The sequence below is a fragment of the Ovis canadensis genome, chromosome Y, assembly GCF_042477335.2.
Source record: "Ovis canadensis isolate MfBH-ARS-UI-01 breed Bighorn chromosome Y, ARS-UI_OviCan_v2, whole genome shotgun sequence".
In the NCBI taxonomy this organism is placed as follows: domain Eukaryota; kingdom Metazoa; phylum Chordata; class Mammalia; order Artiodactyla; family Bovidae; genus Ovis; species Ovis canadensis.
The window spans coordinates 13600680-13617622 of record NC_091271.1 but is presented as its reverse complement, the minus strand read 5'-3'; the positions used below and the strand labels follow the sequence as shown (position 1 = coordinate 13617622).

The window sequence follows — 16943 nt, the reverse complement described above, 5'->3', positions numbered from 1 at the left end:
TATATTTCATTTTTCAATTGAATTGCACTTACTGGTTTAAAGAGCAAGCTATTTTTTTTCCTGTTTCATAGTTTTCATTTTCCAAATTTTGTGCTTATGTTTTTGTTGATGGTACATGCTTGAGTCCTCTTACAGTTTCAATATTTAGCAAAACACAATTAATTTTTAAAAACAATGCAAAGGCTAGGAATTATCTTAAAAGTTAGTTTATTCATGACATATATTCCTAGGTTGCATAGGGTCTTAATTTTTTTTAACGTTGTTTAACATTTTTATTATGAATAGTTTTAATAGATTAGCCCTGCCTTATTTTTGCAATGAGTTATGAAAGCCTTTGTAGTATAACAATTATTGTTGAACAAAATGGCAGGGTGGTTGGCTGTTTTACGAGACTAGAGGACTTAGGCTTTTCCATCCAAGGCATGAGTGCATGGTTTAATGGATGTCCTGCCTTTGATGAAGTGGATAATATCCATGAGAAGTGGGGGCTCACAATGGTAGCCAGTGCCTTCAGACTAGTGAGGCCTATCTGTCTCCAGCTTCCATTCCTAGACATTGGTCTGCACATGACAGCACTGCCTGGACTCACTGGTTCCTGTGAAATTAAAGTAGAATTTAGATTCAACTCGCCATCTCTGATTCTTCATTCTACATTTTCAGAGAAATAGCAAGACTTTAAATAGGTATATGGGCAAATAAACTTTATCACCAAACACATTAATATTACGGGTGACACTACAAGTAAAAATCACTGAATATGGGGCATAAAAATTTCATTGTAAATGGAAATTTTAAAAAAATATTTTTTTAATGAGATGGATTTTTAGAAGCAATAATTTTATAATTAAAAGTGCAAAAATTAAATAAGATGTTAGTTTGCTTGGAGACCACCAAATCAGTTGTTAAGATTGGATAGAGAAGAGTAAAAATGTGAGATAAGCCAGAGGTTAGTCACATAGTCTGTGAATAATTTTTATAGTTAAAGATCATGTGCTCCTTAATGGCAAATTCGGACATAAATTGAAGAAAGTAGGGAAAACCACTAGATCATTCAGGTATGACATTAATCAAACCCCTTATGATTATACAATGGAAGTGAGAAATAGATTTAAGGGACTAGATCTGATACAGTCCCTGGTGAACTGTGGACGAAGGTTCGTGACATTGTATAGAAGACAGGTATCAAGACCATCCCCATGGAAAAGCAATGCAAAAAAGGAAAATGGTTGTCTGGGGAGGCCTTACAAATAGCTGTGAAGGAAGAGTAGTGAAAAGCAAAGGAGAAGAGGAACGAAATAAGCATCTGGATGCAGTGTTCCGAAGAATACCAACGAGAGATAAGACAGCCTTCCTCAGGGATCAATGCAAAGATGTAGAGGAAAACAACAGAATGGGGAAGATGAGAGATCTCTTCAAGAAAATTAGAGATACCAAGGGAATATTTCATGCAAAGATGGGTTTGATAAAGGACTGAAATGGTATGGTCTTTACAGAAAGAGAAGATATTAAGAAGAGGTGCCAAGAAAACACAGAACTGCACAAAAAAGATCTTCATGATCAAGATAATCATGATGGTGTGATCACTCAACTAGAGCCAGACATCCTGGAATGTGAAGTCAAGTGGGCCTTAGAAAGCATCACTATGAACAAAGCTAGTGGAGGTGATGGAATTCCAGTTGAGCTATTTCAAATCCTGACAGATGATGCTGTGAAAGTGCTGCCCTTAATATGCCAACAAATTTGGAAAACTCAGCAGTGGCCACAGAACTGGAAAAGGTCACTTTTCATTCCAACCCCAAAGGAAGGCAATGCCAAATAATACTCAAAGTACTGCACAATTGCACTCATCTCACATGCTAATAAATAATGGTCAAAATTCTTCAAGCCATTCTTCGTCAATACGTGAACTGTGAACTTCCAGATGTTTAAGCTGGTTTTAGAAAAAGCAGAGGAACCAGAAATCAAATTGCCAACATCCACTGGATCATTAAAAAAGCAAGTGGGTTACAAAAAATCATCTAATTCTGCTTTATTGACTATGCCAAAACCTTTGACTTTGGAGCACAATAAACTGGAAAATTCTGAAAGTAGTGGGAATATCAGACCACCTGGCCTGCCTCTTGAGAAACCAGTATGCAGGTCATGAAGCTACAGTTAGAACTGGACATGGAACAACGGACTGGTTCCAAATAGGACAAGGAGTACGTCAAGGCTGTATATTGTCACCCTGCTTATTTAACTTATACACAAAGTACATCATGAAAAAAACTGGGCTGGAAGAAGCACAAGCTGGAATCAAGATTGCCAGGAGAAATATCAATAACCTCAGATATGCAGATGACACCAGCCTTATGGCAGAAAATGAAGAGGAACTAAAAAGCCTCTTGATGAGAGTGAAAGAGTAGAGTGAAAAAGTTGTCTTAAAGTTCAACACTGGTAAAATGAAGATCATGGCATCCAGTCCCACCACTTCATGAGAAATAGATGGGGAAACAGTGGAAACAGATGGGGAAACAGTGGAAACAGTGTCAGACTTTATTTTGGAGGGCTCCAAAATCACTGAAGACGGTGACTGCAGCCATGAAATTAAAGAATGCTTACTCCTTGGAAAAAAGTTTTGACCAACCTAGATAGTATATTCAAATGCAGAGACATTACTTTGCCAACAAATATCCATGTGATCAAGGCTATGGTTTTTCCCGTGATCACGTATGGATGTGAGAGTTGGATGTGAAGAAAGCAAAGCACCGAAAATTTGATTTTTTTGAACTGTGGTGTTGGAGAAGACTCTTGCGAGTTCCTTGCACTACAAGATACAAGCATCAATTCAAAGGAGCTCAGCCCTGGGTGTTCTTTGGAAGGACTGATGCTAAAGCTGAGACTCCAGTACTTTGGCCACCTCATGCGAAGAGTTGACTCATTGAAAAAGACTCTGATGCTGGGAGGGATTGGGGGCAGAAGGGAAAGGGGACGACAAAGGATCAGATAGTTGGATGGCATCAATGACTCAATCAATGTGAGTCTGAGTGAACTCTGGAGTTGGTGATGGACAGGGAGGCTTGGCGTGGTGCAATTAATGGGGTCGCAGAGTCAGACACGACTGAGCAACTGAACTGAACTGAAGTTAAAGATATTTTGTTTAACTATAGGTTGGAACACAGGTCAACACCTCACTTTCTTATTTTTATCATTTATGGATGCTTTAGTTTACATGATTACACATGGGAAAGTTGTAGTTTCTCTCGAGTTTTAAAGGAAGAAACCCTGCTCACCACATTCGTGTCAGCATCTTTGTCTTGTGTAATGAAGCACACAATAGAACTGCCTATATCAGGGTAAAGGTGGGCACAGCTTGAAGCTCCTATCACCTTCATCTGTAATATTTCTGGATTTTCATCTGTCTCTCCTAGAACAGTTTGAAAAAAAACCTCAATGGAATAGTTTATCTTGAAGCATCAGCTTTTGAGAGAAGACCACAATCTCTATCATTACTTTAGTTCTAATTTTTTAAGCTAAGCTATTTTATCACTCTCATAATTAGCAACTTATTCTACAAATGTATATGTTTCAACCTTTTCACTCATTTTTCAAATGCCACCTTTGTTAGTTAACAAGCACCATTTTATTTGTAAGTTCAGAAATTTCAACTTAAGTTCAGTTTCTCTGTCTTAAAAAGAACAAATTAAAGGACACAAAAATATCTTCCTATGTTCTATAGATACAAAACTGTTTGATTACATATTTTCTCTATCTTGTTTGTAAAATTTGACTGTTCACAGAAATATCTCCCATGTATTATCATTCATCTTTAAAATTTTATGGATTCATCATAAAGCCATCATTGTATGAAATATTGATTTCATATAAAATGATAAAAGTCTTAAAAGGAGGAGTAATGGAGACAATAGTGATTACAGTTCTTCCATACGGAGTGGTATCTGTGCTCCCATGTTTACTGCAACATTACTCACAATAACCAAGATAATGAAACAACTCTAATGTCTATATACAAATAAGTAAAAAGCTGAGGTATACATATGCAATGGCAAGTATTCAGTCTTAAAAAAAGAAAATTTTCTTAGTTATACTGGATGAAGCTGGAGGACATTTTGCTAACTGAAATAATCCAGTTATTGGAAGATTAAATACTCTGATTCCACTTATATAAGTTATCTCATAGAAGTGACTGAACAACGACAGGGTATCTCAAGTATTCAAACTGGTAGAAGTGGAAAATAAAATGATGGTTTTCAGGGTCTGGATGCACAGAGAAATGGAGTGTTGTTTGAAAGTCATGAAGTTTCTCTCAAGCAAGCTGATTAAGTGCTAGGGACCTGCAAAATCCCTTTAGGTACAAAAGTACCCCTAAATTTACAAATATTGTATTATGCATCTAAATTTTTTATTAAGAAAGTAGTTCTCATGTCAAATGTTCTTATCACATACACACAAAGTAGGGTATAAAGCACCTTTTGGAAATGATGGGTATGTTTATCAGCTTAATTAAATGGTTTCACATTTGTATTGCTGTTGTTTAGTCACTCAGTCATGTATGAGTCTGTGTGACCTCATAGACTGTAGACTACTGCCCATATTGTCTGTCGCTGAGCTTCTTCAGGCAAGAATACTGGACTGGGTTACATTTCCTCATCCAGGAGATCTTTCTGACCCAGGGATCAAACTATGCTTTCTAGCTGTATTCCGTACCAGTGTACAACTGGGAAGCTGCCTCATAGTTGTATGTATAATTTCAAAATCTTGAAATTGTATGGATTAAATATGCACCATTTTTATATGTTTGTTATATCTTAATAAAGTTATTAAGTCTAAAAAGAAATGCTTTTTCCTTAAATTTTTATCATCAAAAATATGGACCAGGATTGGGATTGTTGGCTCATATTATAGTTCCACTTTTAGTGTTCTGAGGAACCTCCATTCTAACCTCCACAGTGACTGTGGCAATTTACAATATCAACACAGTGTAGAGGATTTTCTTTTCTTCAGAGCATCTTCAGCATTTATCTGTTGTTTTCTTGATGACAGTCATTCTAACATGTATTACTTAATTTTGGTTTTGCTTTGCATGTCTCTAATGATTTTTGATGAACAAGCAAAAGCAAGGAGATACAATTATGTTGATACAGAGAACATGGAGTGGCTACCAGAGGAAGAGAGACAGTGGGAGAAGGAAAGGGGCAAATGGAGGTTTTAAGTATACAGTGTTGGATGAAAACTAAATTTATGTTGTTGAACAGTGGTAGTATATACAAGGTAGAAATATAATGTTGTACAGTGGTCCAATATTCTTCCCTGGAGAATTCCATGGACAGAAGAACCTGGTGGGCTACAGCCCATGGGGTCACAAAGAATCAGATGCAACTTAATGACTAAACCACCACCACCAATGTCTTATTTAAAATCAGTGCCCTAACAAACAAATTAACTACTAACCTGGCTTAAGAATTCGTGGCCCAGACAGCCAGCATTCTGAGCTGTTCAGATTCTTCAGATGACCTAGCGGTGCTAAAATCTGAATGGGAGTCTGGACCTCTTGAAGGAGCAGCAATGCTAGATCGTTTCTTGCTGCCCTACTCACCAATCGAAATCTCTCATGCAGAAGAATGGTAGAGATCTTAACAACTCTCAGAGGTGCCCCAGGGTGCCTCAGACCCAATATTACAGCTGTGTCTTCAGGATTCCTATGTGAGTATTTAGAGAATAATTAGAATAGACTCCCTTGAAAACTGGAGTCATTTAAATCTACCACATTATCTTTTACCATGTATTCATAGCCCTAATATTCCAACTTCATACTTCCCATCAAGGAAAATAAAGCTGGATTCACAGAGAATAGGATTACAGAAACATTAAGTGACAGAGATATCAATCAGCTGAACAGAGAGGCATGCTTGCTTAGCTTGAAGCAAAGATGATACGAAGGATAAGAGAGAATGATTCAGTCATAACATGAAGTGAATGTGTTCAAAGAATGCTTCAACAAAGTAATTTGGAGATACTAGGTAATAGTACACTGGAAGATTCATGAGGTCAACTTACATATTCCTGACACAGTGGGCCGCAGTGAGTACCCAAGAGCTGCTAACAATGGAACCACTACAAATTTGACTGCCACAACTGATGATCATGGCCTGCCAAGGCATGGCATATCTCAGAGAAATTCGATCTGCCAAAGCTAAGAAAAAAAAAAAAAAAAAACAGAGTAGAAATGAATTCAGCAGAATTCTCATTTTATCCCATTTATACATTTTTCACCTCTCACAGCTCTGCTAAGCATGTCCATTATTAAAATTCACTTACAAACACAAACTTAGCATTTTTGTCTACATGTTATCTCCCTGGAAATAATTCTTCCCTTATTTTTGCCTTTTCAAATCTGCAGTTTTTAATGGTCCAGGTTCAGGTTCTTCCAGCTCTCCCAACTGAGTTACAGCAATATAAAAAATAGACTAGACAGCAATAAAAGACAATAATTTGATTTGAAAATTTTGCAGAAATAAAAATTGTAGTTTAAGTGAACTGGAGGGGTGAGCTGACTAAATTTACAACTTAATGACATGGCAAATAGACACACTAATTTATAAATTTCAGCAAAATGCTTATATTTAAAAAAATAGGAACTCAAAAAGTGGGAGTTGAAGCTAGGTATGCATGTGTGTATGTGAATGTGTGTGTGTGAAATGGTAGAGATTAGTTATTAAAAAAAAAAGTAAGGGCATAAGTGAAGATAAAAATCTGATTCTTCACTGATGCATATTCTGAGATATCTATGTGAATGAACTTGAAGAATTTGACCATAAAATGAAATGATCTCTACATATTTTAACAGCATAATTCAGTATCAATATGGCAGTGTGAGCCAGGGCAAATGGCTTTAGGTAAAATGTAAAATGTAGGAATATTATTCAATCAAAATAGATCTAATTTACTTTGATGAGTGTAATTTGTTTCATAAGAGTCAATGAAAATAGAAATGATAATCATCAAAATATATCATTGTTGTGTACATAGGAAAAGAAAAAAAATCAAAATTTCTCAGTCATTTCCGACTCTTTATGACCCCATAGACTGTAGTCTACCAGGCTTCTCTGTCCGTGGGATTTTCCAAGCAAGGGTACTGGAGTGGTTTGCCATTTTCTTCTCCAGGAGATCTTCCTGACCCAGGAATCGAACCTAGGTCTCCCACATTGCCACCTGAGCCACCAGGGAAGTGGGGTACATAGTACTCTCCAGAAATAATTAAATATTGTCAACAAAACCAACATATTTAACATAAAATTACTTTTATAAAGCAATAAATAATAGTAAAGAACTTTGTATTCATTTCAGTTCAGTCGCTCAGTTGTGTCCGACTCTTTGCGACCCCATGAATCGCAGCATGCCATACCTCCCTGTCCATCATCAACACCCAGAGTTCACTCAGACTCACGTCCCCGAGTCAGTGATGCCATCCAGCCATCTCATCCTCTGTTTTCCCGTTTTTCTCCTTCTGTGCTATCCCTATTCCCACTTTGATCTTTAACAAATGATGAATCAAGTGAACTTTTCTAGATTTCAGAATAATATATTAAGATGAATATAATAATCATATCATGTATATCATATGGATACATAAGAAAGTTAAATAATGCATCAAGGATGAAATGTATTTGCAAGCCATAGGAAAATAATTCCTATCACTTCATTGACATAAAAATTCATGCATTACCAGGAAAAAAGCATTTTCTACACCCCCTTTTCTACTTTCATTATCCTCTTCTCTTCCTTTCCTTCTAATAAATCACTCACTACAATTTTCTTGAGCCTTACTCTGAGGCTGTGGCAGAGAGATGAAATGTGGCCGGACAGAAGCAGGTGTGGAAGTAAAAGCTGAGGCATTCGTAGAGGTAGAGACTGAAAGGGAGACTGAAGCAGAGGTGGTCATGGGACCTTGCTTGGACCAGGGTGCTTGGCTAGGTCGTGTAACTCCCTGGAGCCAGAAAAGGAAAGGGCTCACTTGGCTGAAGACGTAGGGCTTTGTGCAGTGTTCATCAAAGTGAGTCAAAATTCCCACCTGCACCCATGTGTCTTTTTGTTGCAGATGACACACAAGAGGTGCCCCCAGGTCACCCTGAAACAGACAAGAAAAAGAAATATTTTAAAGGAGGTTAGGAAATAACTTCTTATTTTGAAGGATATACCTCTCTTTCTCCCTGCCTTTTGTGACTTCAACTCATCCATCACCTTACAGCCAGCCTCCCCCATAGCTTTCTTGGCTGCCACACAGAAAGTAAATTCATTCAGTTTGGGCCAAAACTGGGCACATGTGATGGCTTGCAGGATGCTCAGGTGCCTTTTTTGCAAAATTCCAGGACTTCCTAGTGGAAAACAGAGAATAGAGAGTTTAAGCATTAGCCTAGACTAGAAAGAGAAATGTGGCTAAAGAAAAAGATAACAAAAAGTCTATTATTACACACTACAAAATATTGCTGTTTCCAAATTTGTTATTGTCCTGCTATCTTAGTTTTCTGCATTACTCACCTCTCATGAGGGACCAACTGGGTAGCCAGCAGTCATACAGTTGTATATTTTTCTCTTGCTCTAGGCTCTCCTCCAGGCAGATAGGAAGAACCAGGGGTTGAAAATGTAATGGTTGCTTCAAGAAGATTAGACCAGGCCCCAGAGGTCCTCTAGGGCCCAGGTAGGGCATGGCACGATGAATGCCTATAGTTTGAGCTTGAGCAGGGTCTTGAAGATCGATAAGCCCCACCTGGACATGGGCCAGTGCTTCTGAGTTTTTTCTGGGAGGAAAATTTAGCAGGTGTTTTATTGTTACATATTTCAATGTGAAAAAAAAATTAGTGTTTAGAGATCATATGAATCAAATGAAATCTAGGTGAACACTAAATTATTAGTTTTATTTTCTTCTCTACTTTTTGCCAGCATATAATATCTTATTAGGCACAATATGTTTGGACACTTTCAATATTTTATATTCTACTATTTATATTGTTTAACATTGAGTGATATAGACTTGGAAAATATCAGCTGAGCCACAAGGGAAGCCCAAGGATACTGGTGTGGATAGCCTATCCCTGTCTAGCAGATATTCTTGACCTAAGAATTGAACCAGGACCTCCTGCATTGCAGTCAGATTCTTTACCACCTGAGCTATTAGGGAAAACCTGCAGTTAGGAGTTAAAATATCCCATATAATATATACCAGATCCACTCTCCTCTCTAACTAAGAAATAATAGCTTATATGAAGGAATATATCATTAATGAACTCATTTTTTTTCATATTTTGTAATTATAATTTAACCTTTTGAAATGACTGACATGAAACTTCATACTCACATGAAATTTGCACACCTAGCTGTAGTGAGAATCCATTGTTCATTCAGTATAGAACCAGCACAAAAATGGGAGAAAGAGAGTTGCACAGAAACCATCCAAGGGAATTCACCCACTTCAGCCTCCCAGCAGTTGGGACAGTGTGGAACAAGGCCAGGGCGTAATCCACACTCTGTAGAAGGAATCCATATGTGGGACAAAGTGAAGTTAATGGTACCACCCTTCTTTCTCTGAACATATTGACTTCCTCCATTTAGATTTTAGGAAAATGCCTGTAACTCTTCAACTTTTCAGGAATGCTTGGAAATGGATGTACATTTTAACCCTATAAATTTAAGTATTATAACAGTTTCTCTACACACTCTCTGAAAAACCCAAAATATTTCTATTCATTTCCCAAATGGAATACTAAAATATTTCAAATCACTAAAACTTTAATACTTCTGTTCTTTGTGTAAAATTAAAATATTACCTGAAAAATAAGATATTTTCTTGTTTATGTGGATATATTTTAAGATTATATTATTTATTACCTTTTTTCATACGGGTTATAATTTTAATTTGGTCCTACCAAAATTTGATATGATCTCTTGTCTATCCAGAGACTGGTTTTGTTCCAAAAAAGACAGTCCCAAATAGAGTAACTCCAATAAACTGAACTTGCCTGTGATCTCATGAGAAATAACAGCTGTCTTGAAGAGCGAGAAAGCCTGGAGACTTTCTTTCCAGACCACACCCAGGCGACACTCAGCAAGGGAAATATTGAGTTCAGAATACTTAGGAAGATCTTGTTCAGGCTGATTAGACTTGGTTTCCAATTGAAATCCAGGCATCAGAGATGGTTGCTTTGTTAAAAGAGTGGCTGGAGCAGCATGAAAGGATGAAAAAGTATGGGAAAGAATGGTGTCTTCAATAACTTTCGAGGAAGATGGTTTCTGGAGAGAACTATCAGAAGCAGCTAAGGGAGGAACAGGAGAGAGACCCACAATAGGAAGAATTGAGCAAGAAGGAAAAGTACATGGTGAAGAAAATGTGCAAGAAGAAAAGACTGAACAAGTAAGGGACAAAGAACATGAAAATGGGAAAAAACAAGGAACAATAAAGGAAAAAGATGGAAAAAGTGGGTTGAGAGAACTAGATGGGACATTAGGACTTCCTTTTGAATTGGTAATTTGTAATTTGTTGCCAAAGTTCAGGTAACCAGCTCCTCCAGGAAGCTGTGCGCTTGAAAGTGTAAGAAAGATAATATTTGTGATTTCACTGGGTTGGACAGGATTTATTTGACCTTGGCTTTCTACTGCAGCTATTTCAGTTGACAAAGCTGCAAAATGCTCATCTAGGGAAGGAACAGTTTCTATTGGTAAAAATGTTACATGGTTAGCCCAGGAATCAAAATGACTAATTGTTCCATCTGGTTCAATTTCAGAAGCAAATGATGTGGTTATATTAGTTTTATAAATGATGCCAGGTCTCATTTCTCTTTCAGGCTGGATCCACATTCTGACTCTTTCAGGCTTAGGAATAGTCAGGGATGCAACATTACCAGTTTTAGGATGAGCCCCAGGATTGACTGCCTGGGTTTCTGGTTGGATCCAAGCATTAACTCTACTAACATCAGACTGCAACCAGAAACTCAATATTTGAGACTCAGAAGGAATCCCCAGTCTGACTTTTTTCATTGGAACATGAAACCAAGATTTGATTGTATTGGATTCCACTTTAATCCAAGGTCTGATTGACTGTGTTTGAACAAAGGTCCAGGGTTGATTTACAGAAGCTCTTGGCTGAAACCAGGGGTCAATTATACCAAATCCAGTCTGGGTCGAAGGATGGATTGACTGAAAGTCAGACTGAATCCCGGGTCTAATTGCATCAGTTTCAGTCTTTAGCCAAGGTGTAACTATACCAACTTCAGAAAAGTTGGGAGGTTTAACTACTTGACTTCCAATCTGGATCCAAATTGGAATTGTTTCTGTTTCAACTTGGGTCCAGAATCTGATTGTATCTACCTCAGGCTGATTCCAAGTACTAATTGGATCAATTTGGGGCTGGAACAAATGCCTTATTGCTGTATCAGTCTCAGGATGGGTTGAAGGGGAGATCTCTAAAGTTTCATATTGGGTCCATGGTGTGATTGTAGAAGATTCAATATGGAACCAGGGTTGACATGTACCAGTTTCAGACTGGATCCAGGATCCAACAGAACTAGTTTCATATTGATTCCAAGGACTGATTATATCAAATTCATTTCGGACCCAGGAACATGTCATCTGAGATTCAAAGTGAAATGAGGTCCTAAATGAATTTTGACTAAGTGACCAAAATGTGACTGACTGAGATTCAGATGAAGCCCATGATTTTCTTACATCAATTTCATAATAGAGTCTGACTGTGTGGGTTTCAGCTTGGATCCAAGGCTGGGTCCAAAATCTGACTGAATCACTTTTAGGCTGAATCTGGGGGTGAAATATTTGCAACTGTGTTTGGATCCAAGTAGTAACAATTTGAGATTGAGTTTGGGTCCCTTCTCTTAGTGAATTAATTTTAGTTTGGAACCAAGGTTTGATAGCATCAGTCTGGGTCAATAGTGTGATTGCATTAGTTTTAGCTTGTGTCCAGGGTCTGAAAAATTCAGATTCAGCTTGGGGCCAAGCTCTGACTATATTAGTTCTCAGTTGAGTCCAAGAGTTAACTGTACTGGCTCCAGTTTGGATCCATTCTCTTACATCCTCAGTTTCAGAAAAGGGCCAGAACCTCCCTGTGCCTCCTTCAGACTTGTTCCAAGGGTGGAATATACCAGTTTCAATCTGAAGCCATGACATGACTATAGCAGTTTCATGTTGGGCCAGGGGCTTCACTCTACCCACTCCAAAATGGATTGAGGTACTCATTCTTTGAGACTCTGATTGGTCCCAGGAATTTATTCTTTCAGAGGATACAAACCAAATTTTGCTATTATCAGCTTTAGTTTGGGGCCAGAGTCTAGCTGCTTGGGGCAAAGGTACTACCTGTGATATGAGTGTTCCAAATTCAAGAAAGGCCATTGTATTGGCATTATCAATCTCAGGATGGGCCCACCGAGGAGATTCTTGATTTTCAATTTGGTTCAAGGATCCAAAAGTATCAATTTGAGGATTTAGTGAAAACATGAAAGTACTAGTTTGAGGCAGATTCCACCTTTTCTTAGACTCAGTTTTAAGCATTGGCCAAAATTCGATTGTATCAATAATATTCTGTGTGAAAGAACTTAATGACAGAGATTCAGCAGACGTCCAAAGTGTGATTATGGCTCCTACAGATTTTGTCAAAGTATTTATTGAAAACTGATACTGGGTCAATGGTGTGACTATATAAATGGCCTTAATCTCTGTCCAATATTTTGGTGTTGAATATTCAGCCTGAGTCCACAGTGTGGCTGTGGAAGCTATTGGCTCTGTCCAAATATTTAAAACTTGCTTTACAGTATGAGTCCATGAGGTGATTCTAAAACTTTCAGTTGATGTCCAAGGGTTTGCTGGTGCAAAGTCAGACTGAGGCCATAGTGTGTCTCTGTAATGCATATTCACTTTCCAGGTATTTGTAGCTGGATTTTCAGCCTCAGTCCATGGAGGGGCTATAAAAAGCATAGGCTCAGTCCAGGTATTTACAGCTGAACTTTCAGTGTGTGACCATGGTGGAGCTGTAAAAGGGGCATTCCATATCCAGTCATTTTCCACTGTTCTTTCAGTCTGTGGCCATGGTTGGGCTGGGAAAGTAAAAATCTGTCTCCAGCTATTTACAGTTGGACTTTTCTCTTGAATCCATGATGGGTCTGTGAAAGGCATAGCCTCTCTCCAGGTGTTTACAGCTGGACTTTCAGCCTGAGTCCATAGTAGAGCTGAGAAAGGCACAGTTTCTCTCCAGGTGTTTACAGCAGGATATTCAGCCTGAGTCCATGGTGGCTCTGTGAAAGGCACAGTTTCTCTCCATGTATTTATAGCTGGATGTTCAACCTGTGACCAGGGTGGGGCTGTTAAAGGCATATTCTCTCTCCAGGTATTTACAGTTGGATTTTCAGCCTGAGTCCAGGATGAGCCTATTAAAGGTACAGTCTCCCTCCAGTTATTTAAAGCTGGACCTTTAGCATGTGCCCATGATGGTCCTGTGAAACTCAGCACCTCACTGCTGTTATTTACATCTGGGCCTTTATCTTGAGTCCATGATGGAGCTGTGAAAGGCACAGTATCTCTCCCAGTATGCACAGCTGTACTTTCAGCCTGAGTCCGACCTGTAAAAGGCACAGTATCTCTCTGGGTATTTACATCTGGACCTTCAGCCTGTGTCCATGGTAGTGCTGTGAAAGGCACAATCTCTCTCCAGGTGTTTACATCTGGACTTTCAATTTGCATCCTTGGTGCGGCTCTGAAAGGGACAGTCTCTCCCCAGGTAATTACACCTGGACTTCCATCCTGTGTCCATGGTGGGATAGAAAAAGGTATAATCTCTCTCCAAGAATTTATAGCTGGAGGTTCAGCCTGTGTCCATTGTGAGGCTGTGAAAGGCACAGTCTCTCTCCAGGTGTTTATATCTGGACTTTCAATCGGTGTCCTTGATGTGGTTCTGAAAGGAACAGTCTCTCCCCAGGTAATTACACCTGGACTTTCATCCTGAGTCCATGGAGGGACTGTAAAAGGCATAGTCTCTCTCCATGTATTTACAGCTGGAACTTCAGCCTGTGACCATGGTGGCGCTGTGAAAGTCATCATCTCTCTCCAGGTATTTACAGCTGAACCTTTATCTAGAGCCCATAGTGCAGTTGTGAATGGCACAGTCCCTTTCCAACTATTTATAGGTGTACCTTCATCATGAGTCCAGGGTGGGCCTGTGAAAGGCAGAGTTTCTCTCCAAGTATTTACAGGTGAAACTTCAGCCAGTGTCCATGGTGGGGTTGTGAAAGGCACATTCACTCTCCAGGACTTTACAGCTGGTCTTTTAGCCAGAGTCCATGTTGGGACTGTGAAAGGGACAGTCTCTCTCCAGGTGTTTACATCTGAACTTTTAATCTCTGCTGTTGGTGGGGGTCTGAATGCGACAGTCTCACCCCAGGTAATTACACCTGGACTTTCATCCTGAATCCATGGTGGGACTGTAAAAGGCACAGTCTCTTTCCAGGAATTTACAGCTGGTCTTTTAGCCAGAGTCCATGTTGGGACTGTGAAAGGGACAGTCTCTCTCCAGGTGTTTACAGCTGGACTTTTAATCTCTGCTGTTGGTGGGGGTCTGAATGCGACAGTCTCACCCCAGGTAATTACACCTGGACTTTCATCCTGAATCCATGGTGGGACTGTAAAAGGCACAGTCTCTTTCCAGGAATTTACAGCTGGTCTTTTAGCCAGAGTCCATGTTGGGACTGTGAAAGGGACAGTCTCTCTCCAGGTGTTTACAGCTGGACTTTCAGCCCGTGTCCACAATGGGACTCTGAAAGGTAACATCTCTCTCCAGTTTTTTATAGCTGAATCTTTATCTTGAGTCCATGGTGGGGCTGTGAAAGGCACAGTCTCTCTCCAAATATGCACAGCTGTACTTTCAGACTGAGCCCAAGGTGGGCCTATGAAAGGCACAGCTTCTCTTGAGGAACTTACATCTGTACTTTTAACCTGTGTCCATGCTGGTGATGTGAAAAGTACAGTCTCTCTCCAGGTATTTACTGCTGTGCTTCCAGCCTGAGTCCAAGGTGGACCTATGAAAGGCACAGTCTCCCTCCATTTATTTAAATCTGGTCCTTCAACCTGTATCCAATGTGGGACTGTGAAAGACACAGTCTCTCTTAAAGCATTTACAGATGTACTTTCAGGCTGAGTCCAAGGTGGGCCCGTTAAAAGCACAGCTACCCTCCAGGTATTTACAGCTGTACCTTCAGCCTGTGTCCATGGTGGGGCTGTGAATGTCAACATCTCTCTCCAGTTGTTTATAGCATTTATAGCTTGACCTTTCAGTTGAGTCCATGAGGGTGCTGTGGAAGGCACAGTCTCACTCCAAATATTTACATCTGGACCTTCAACCTGTAACCACGACAGGGCTGTGAAAGTCATAGTCTTTCCCCAGGTATTTACAACTGGACTTTCAACATGAGTCAATGGTGGTATTATGAAAGGAACAATCTCACTCCTGGTATTTACAGCTGGATTTTCCACCTGTGTCCATGGTTGGTCTGTAGAAAACATAGCCTGTCTCCAGGTATTTATAGCCAAATTTTCAGCCTGTGTCCATGGTAGGCCTGTGAAAGGCACTTCCTGTCTCCAGGCATTTATAGCTGGTCTTTCAACCTGAGTCCATGGTGGGGTTGTGAAAGGCACATTCTCTCTCCAGGTATTTACAGCTGGATTTTCAGCCTGTATCCATGTTTGGCCTATAAAAAGGACAGTCTCTTTCCAGGAATTTATAGCTGGATTTACAACCTGAGTCAATGTTGGTGATGTTAAAGACTCGTTCTCTCCCCATGTATTTGCTGTTGAACTTTCAGCGTTTGTCCATGATGGGGTTGTGAAAAACACAGTCCCTGTCAAATGAATTATGGAAAACTGAGATTTAGTCCATTTTCTTCTTCCTTTATGTATAGACTCTGGACTGAGATTCACTTCGCTTGGTTCAATTTGGGTCATTGTTATGACCCTATAATTTTCTATATGTGTTCCATGCTTATTTGCTGAAGATTCTGCTTGTGTTGATGGTAGAAATGGTTCAAAATTAGAATGTATCCAAGGATTTATCCTTGATGTTCCATATTTGACCCCAAATGGGATTGTGTAAGCTAATTGTTCTGTCTTGTAATTTGATACTGCAGATGAACCCATGAATGGATACACTGCTGAATATTTAGCCTGTGTCCATGGCATGACTGTGGAAAATACAGGTTTTATCCAGTGATTTGCCTGACTCCATAATGTGATGGTAGTAGTTTCAGGCTGTATTGACAGATTTACACCTAGAGTTTTGGATTTTGTCAAAATATTTATTGGTAGTGACTTAGATTGTGTCCAGGGATTTACTGCTGGAAACTGAGCCTGAGTCCACAAATTTACTAATGTATATTTAGTCTGCATCTGCTTTGTAACTGAATCAACTGAAGGGTGTGTCCAGGGAATTCCTGACAGAGATTCAGACTGATTCCATGGTTCAATGGTACCTGCCTCGGGCAATATCCCAAGTTTTACTTTTGAAAAACTGTACTTTGTTCCTGGTGTGACTGTATCAGACACAGTCTCTATCCAGGCTTTAACTACTGTAGACAATTCTGTGGTAAATGGTGTTAGTGTTTCAGAACGTGCCACTTTCCAGGCCTTGTCCTTTGGAGATTTAACCTGGATCCACGGTGTGACTGTATCAGCTTTAGGCCTTAACCAGGGGTTGACTTCTGAAGTAAAAACCTGAGTAAACAATGTGGTTACATCAGTTATAAATCGTGTGAAGTTATATACCAGGGGAAACTCATTTTGGATCCAGTGTGTGACTGTTTCTGTCACAGGCTGTGGCCAAGGCTTTAGTAATGTAATTTTAGCCATGTTCCACAGGGTAATTGTATCAAATACAGACGCTGTTGAGGGAATTGCTG

General features: G+C 39.4%; 1 protein-coding gene across 1 annotated transcript; it reads right to left on the bottom strand.

Moving 5' to 3' along the window:
• Positions 1 to 322: 322 nt before the first annotated feature.
• Positions 323 to 15285, bottom strand: LOC138431530 (uncharacterized). Its single transcript, XM_069573631.1, has 12 exons — positions 15072 to 15285; positions 14646 to 14939; positions 13536 to 14447; positions 10017 to 13469; positions 9356 to 9524; positions 8539 to 8798; positions 8242 to 8375; positions 7828 to 8128; positions 6058 to 6193; positions 5452 to 5699; positions 3273 to 3406; positions 323 to 595 (listed from the first exon to the last, which is right to left on the bottom strand). Exons 1-12 carry the CDS (start codon positions 15283 to 15285, stop codon positions 323 to 325), a joined length of 6528 nt encoding a protein of 2175 aa, XP_069429732.1.
• Between the last annotated feature and the right edge of the window lie 1658 nt (positions 15286 to 16943).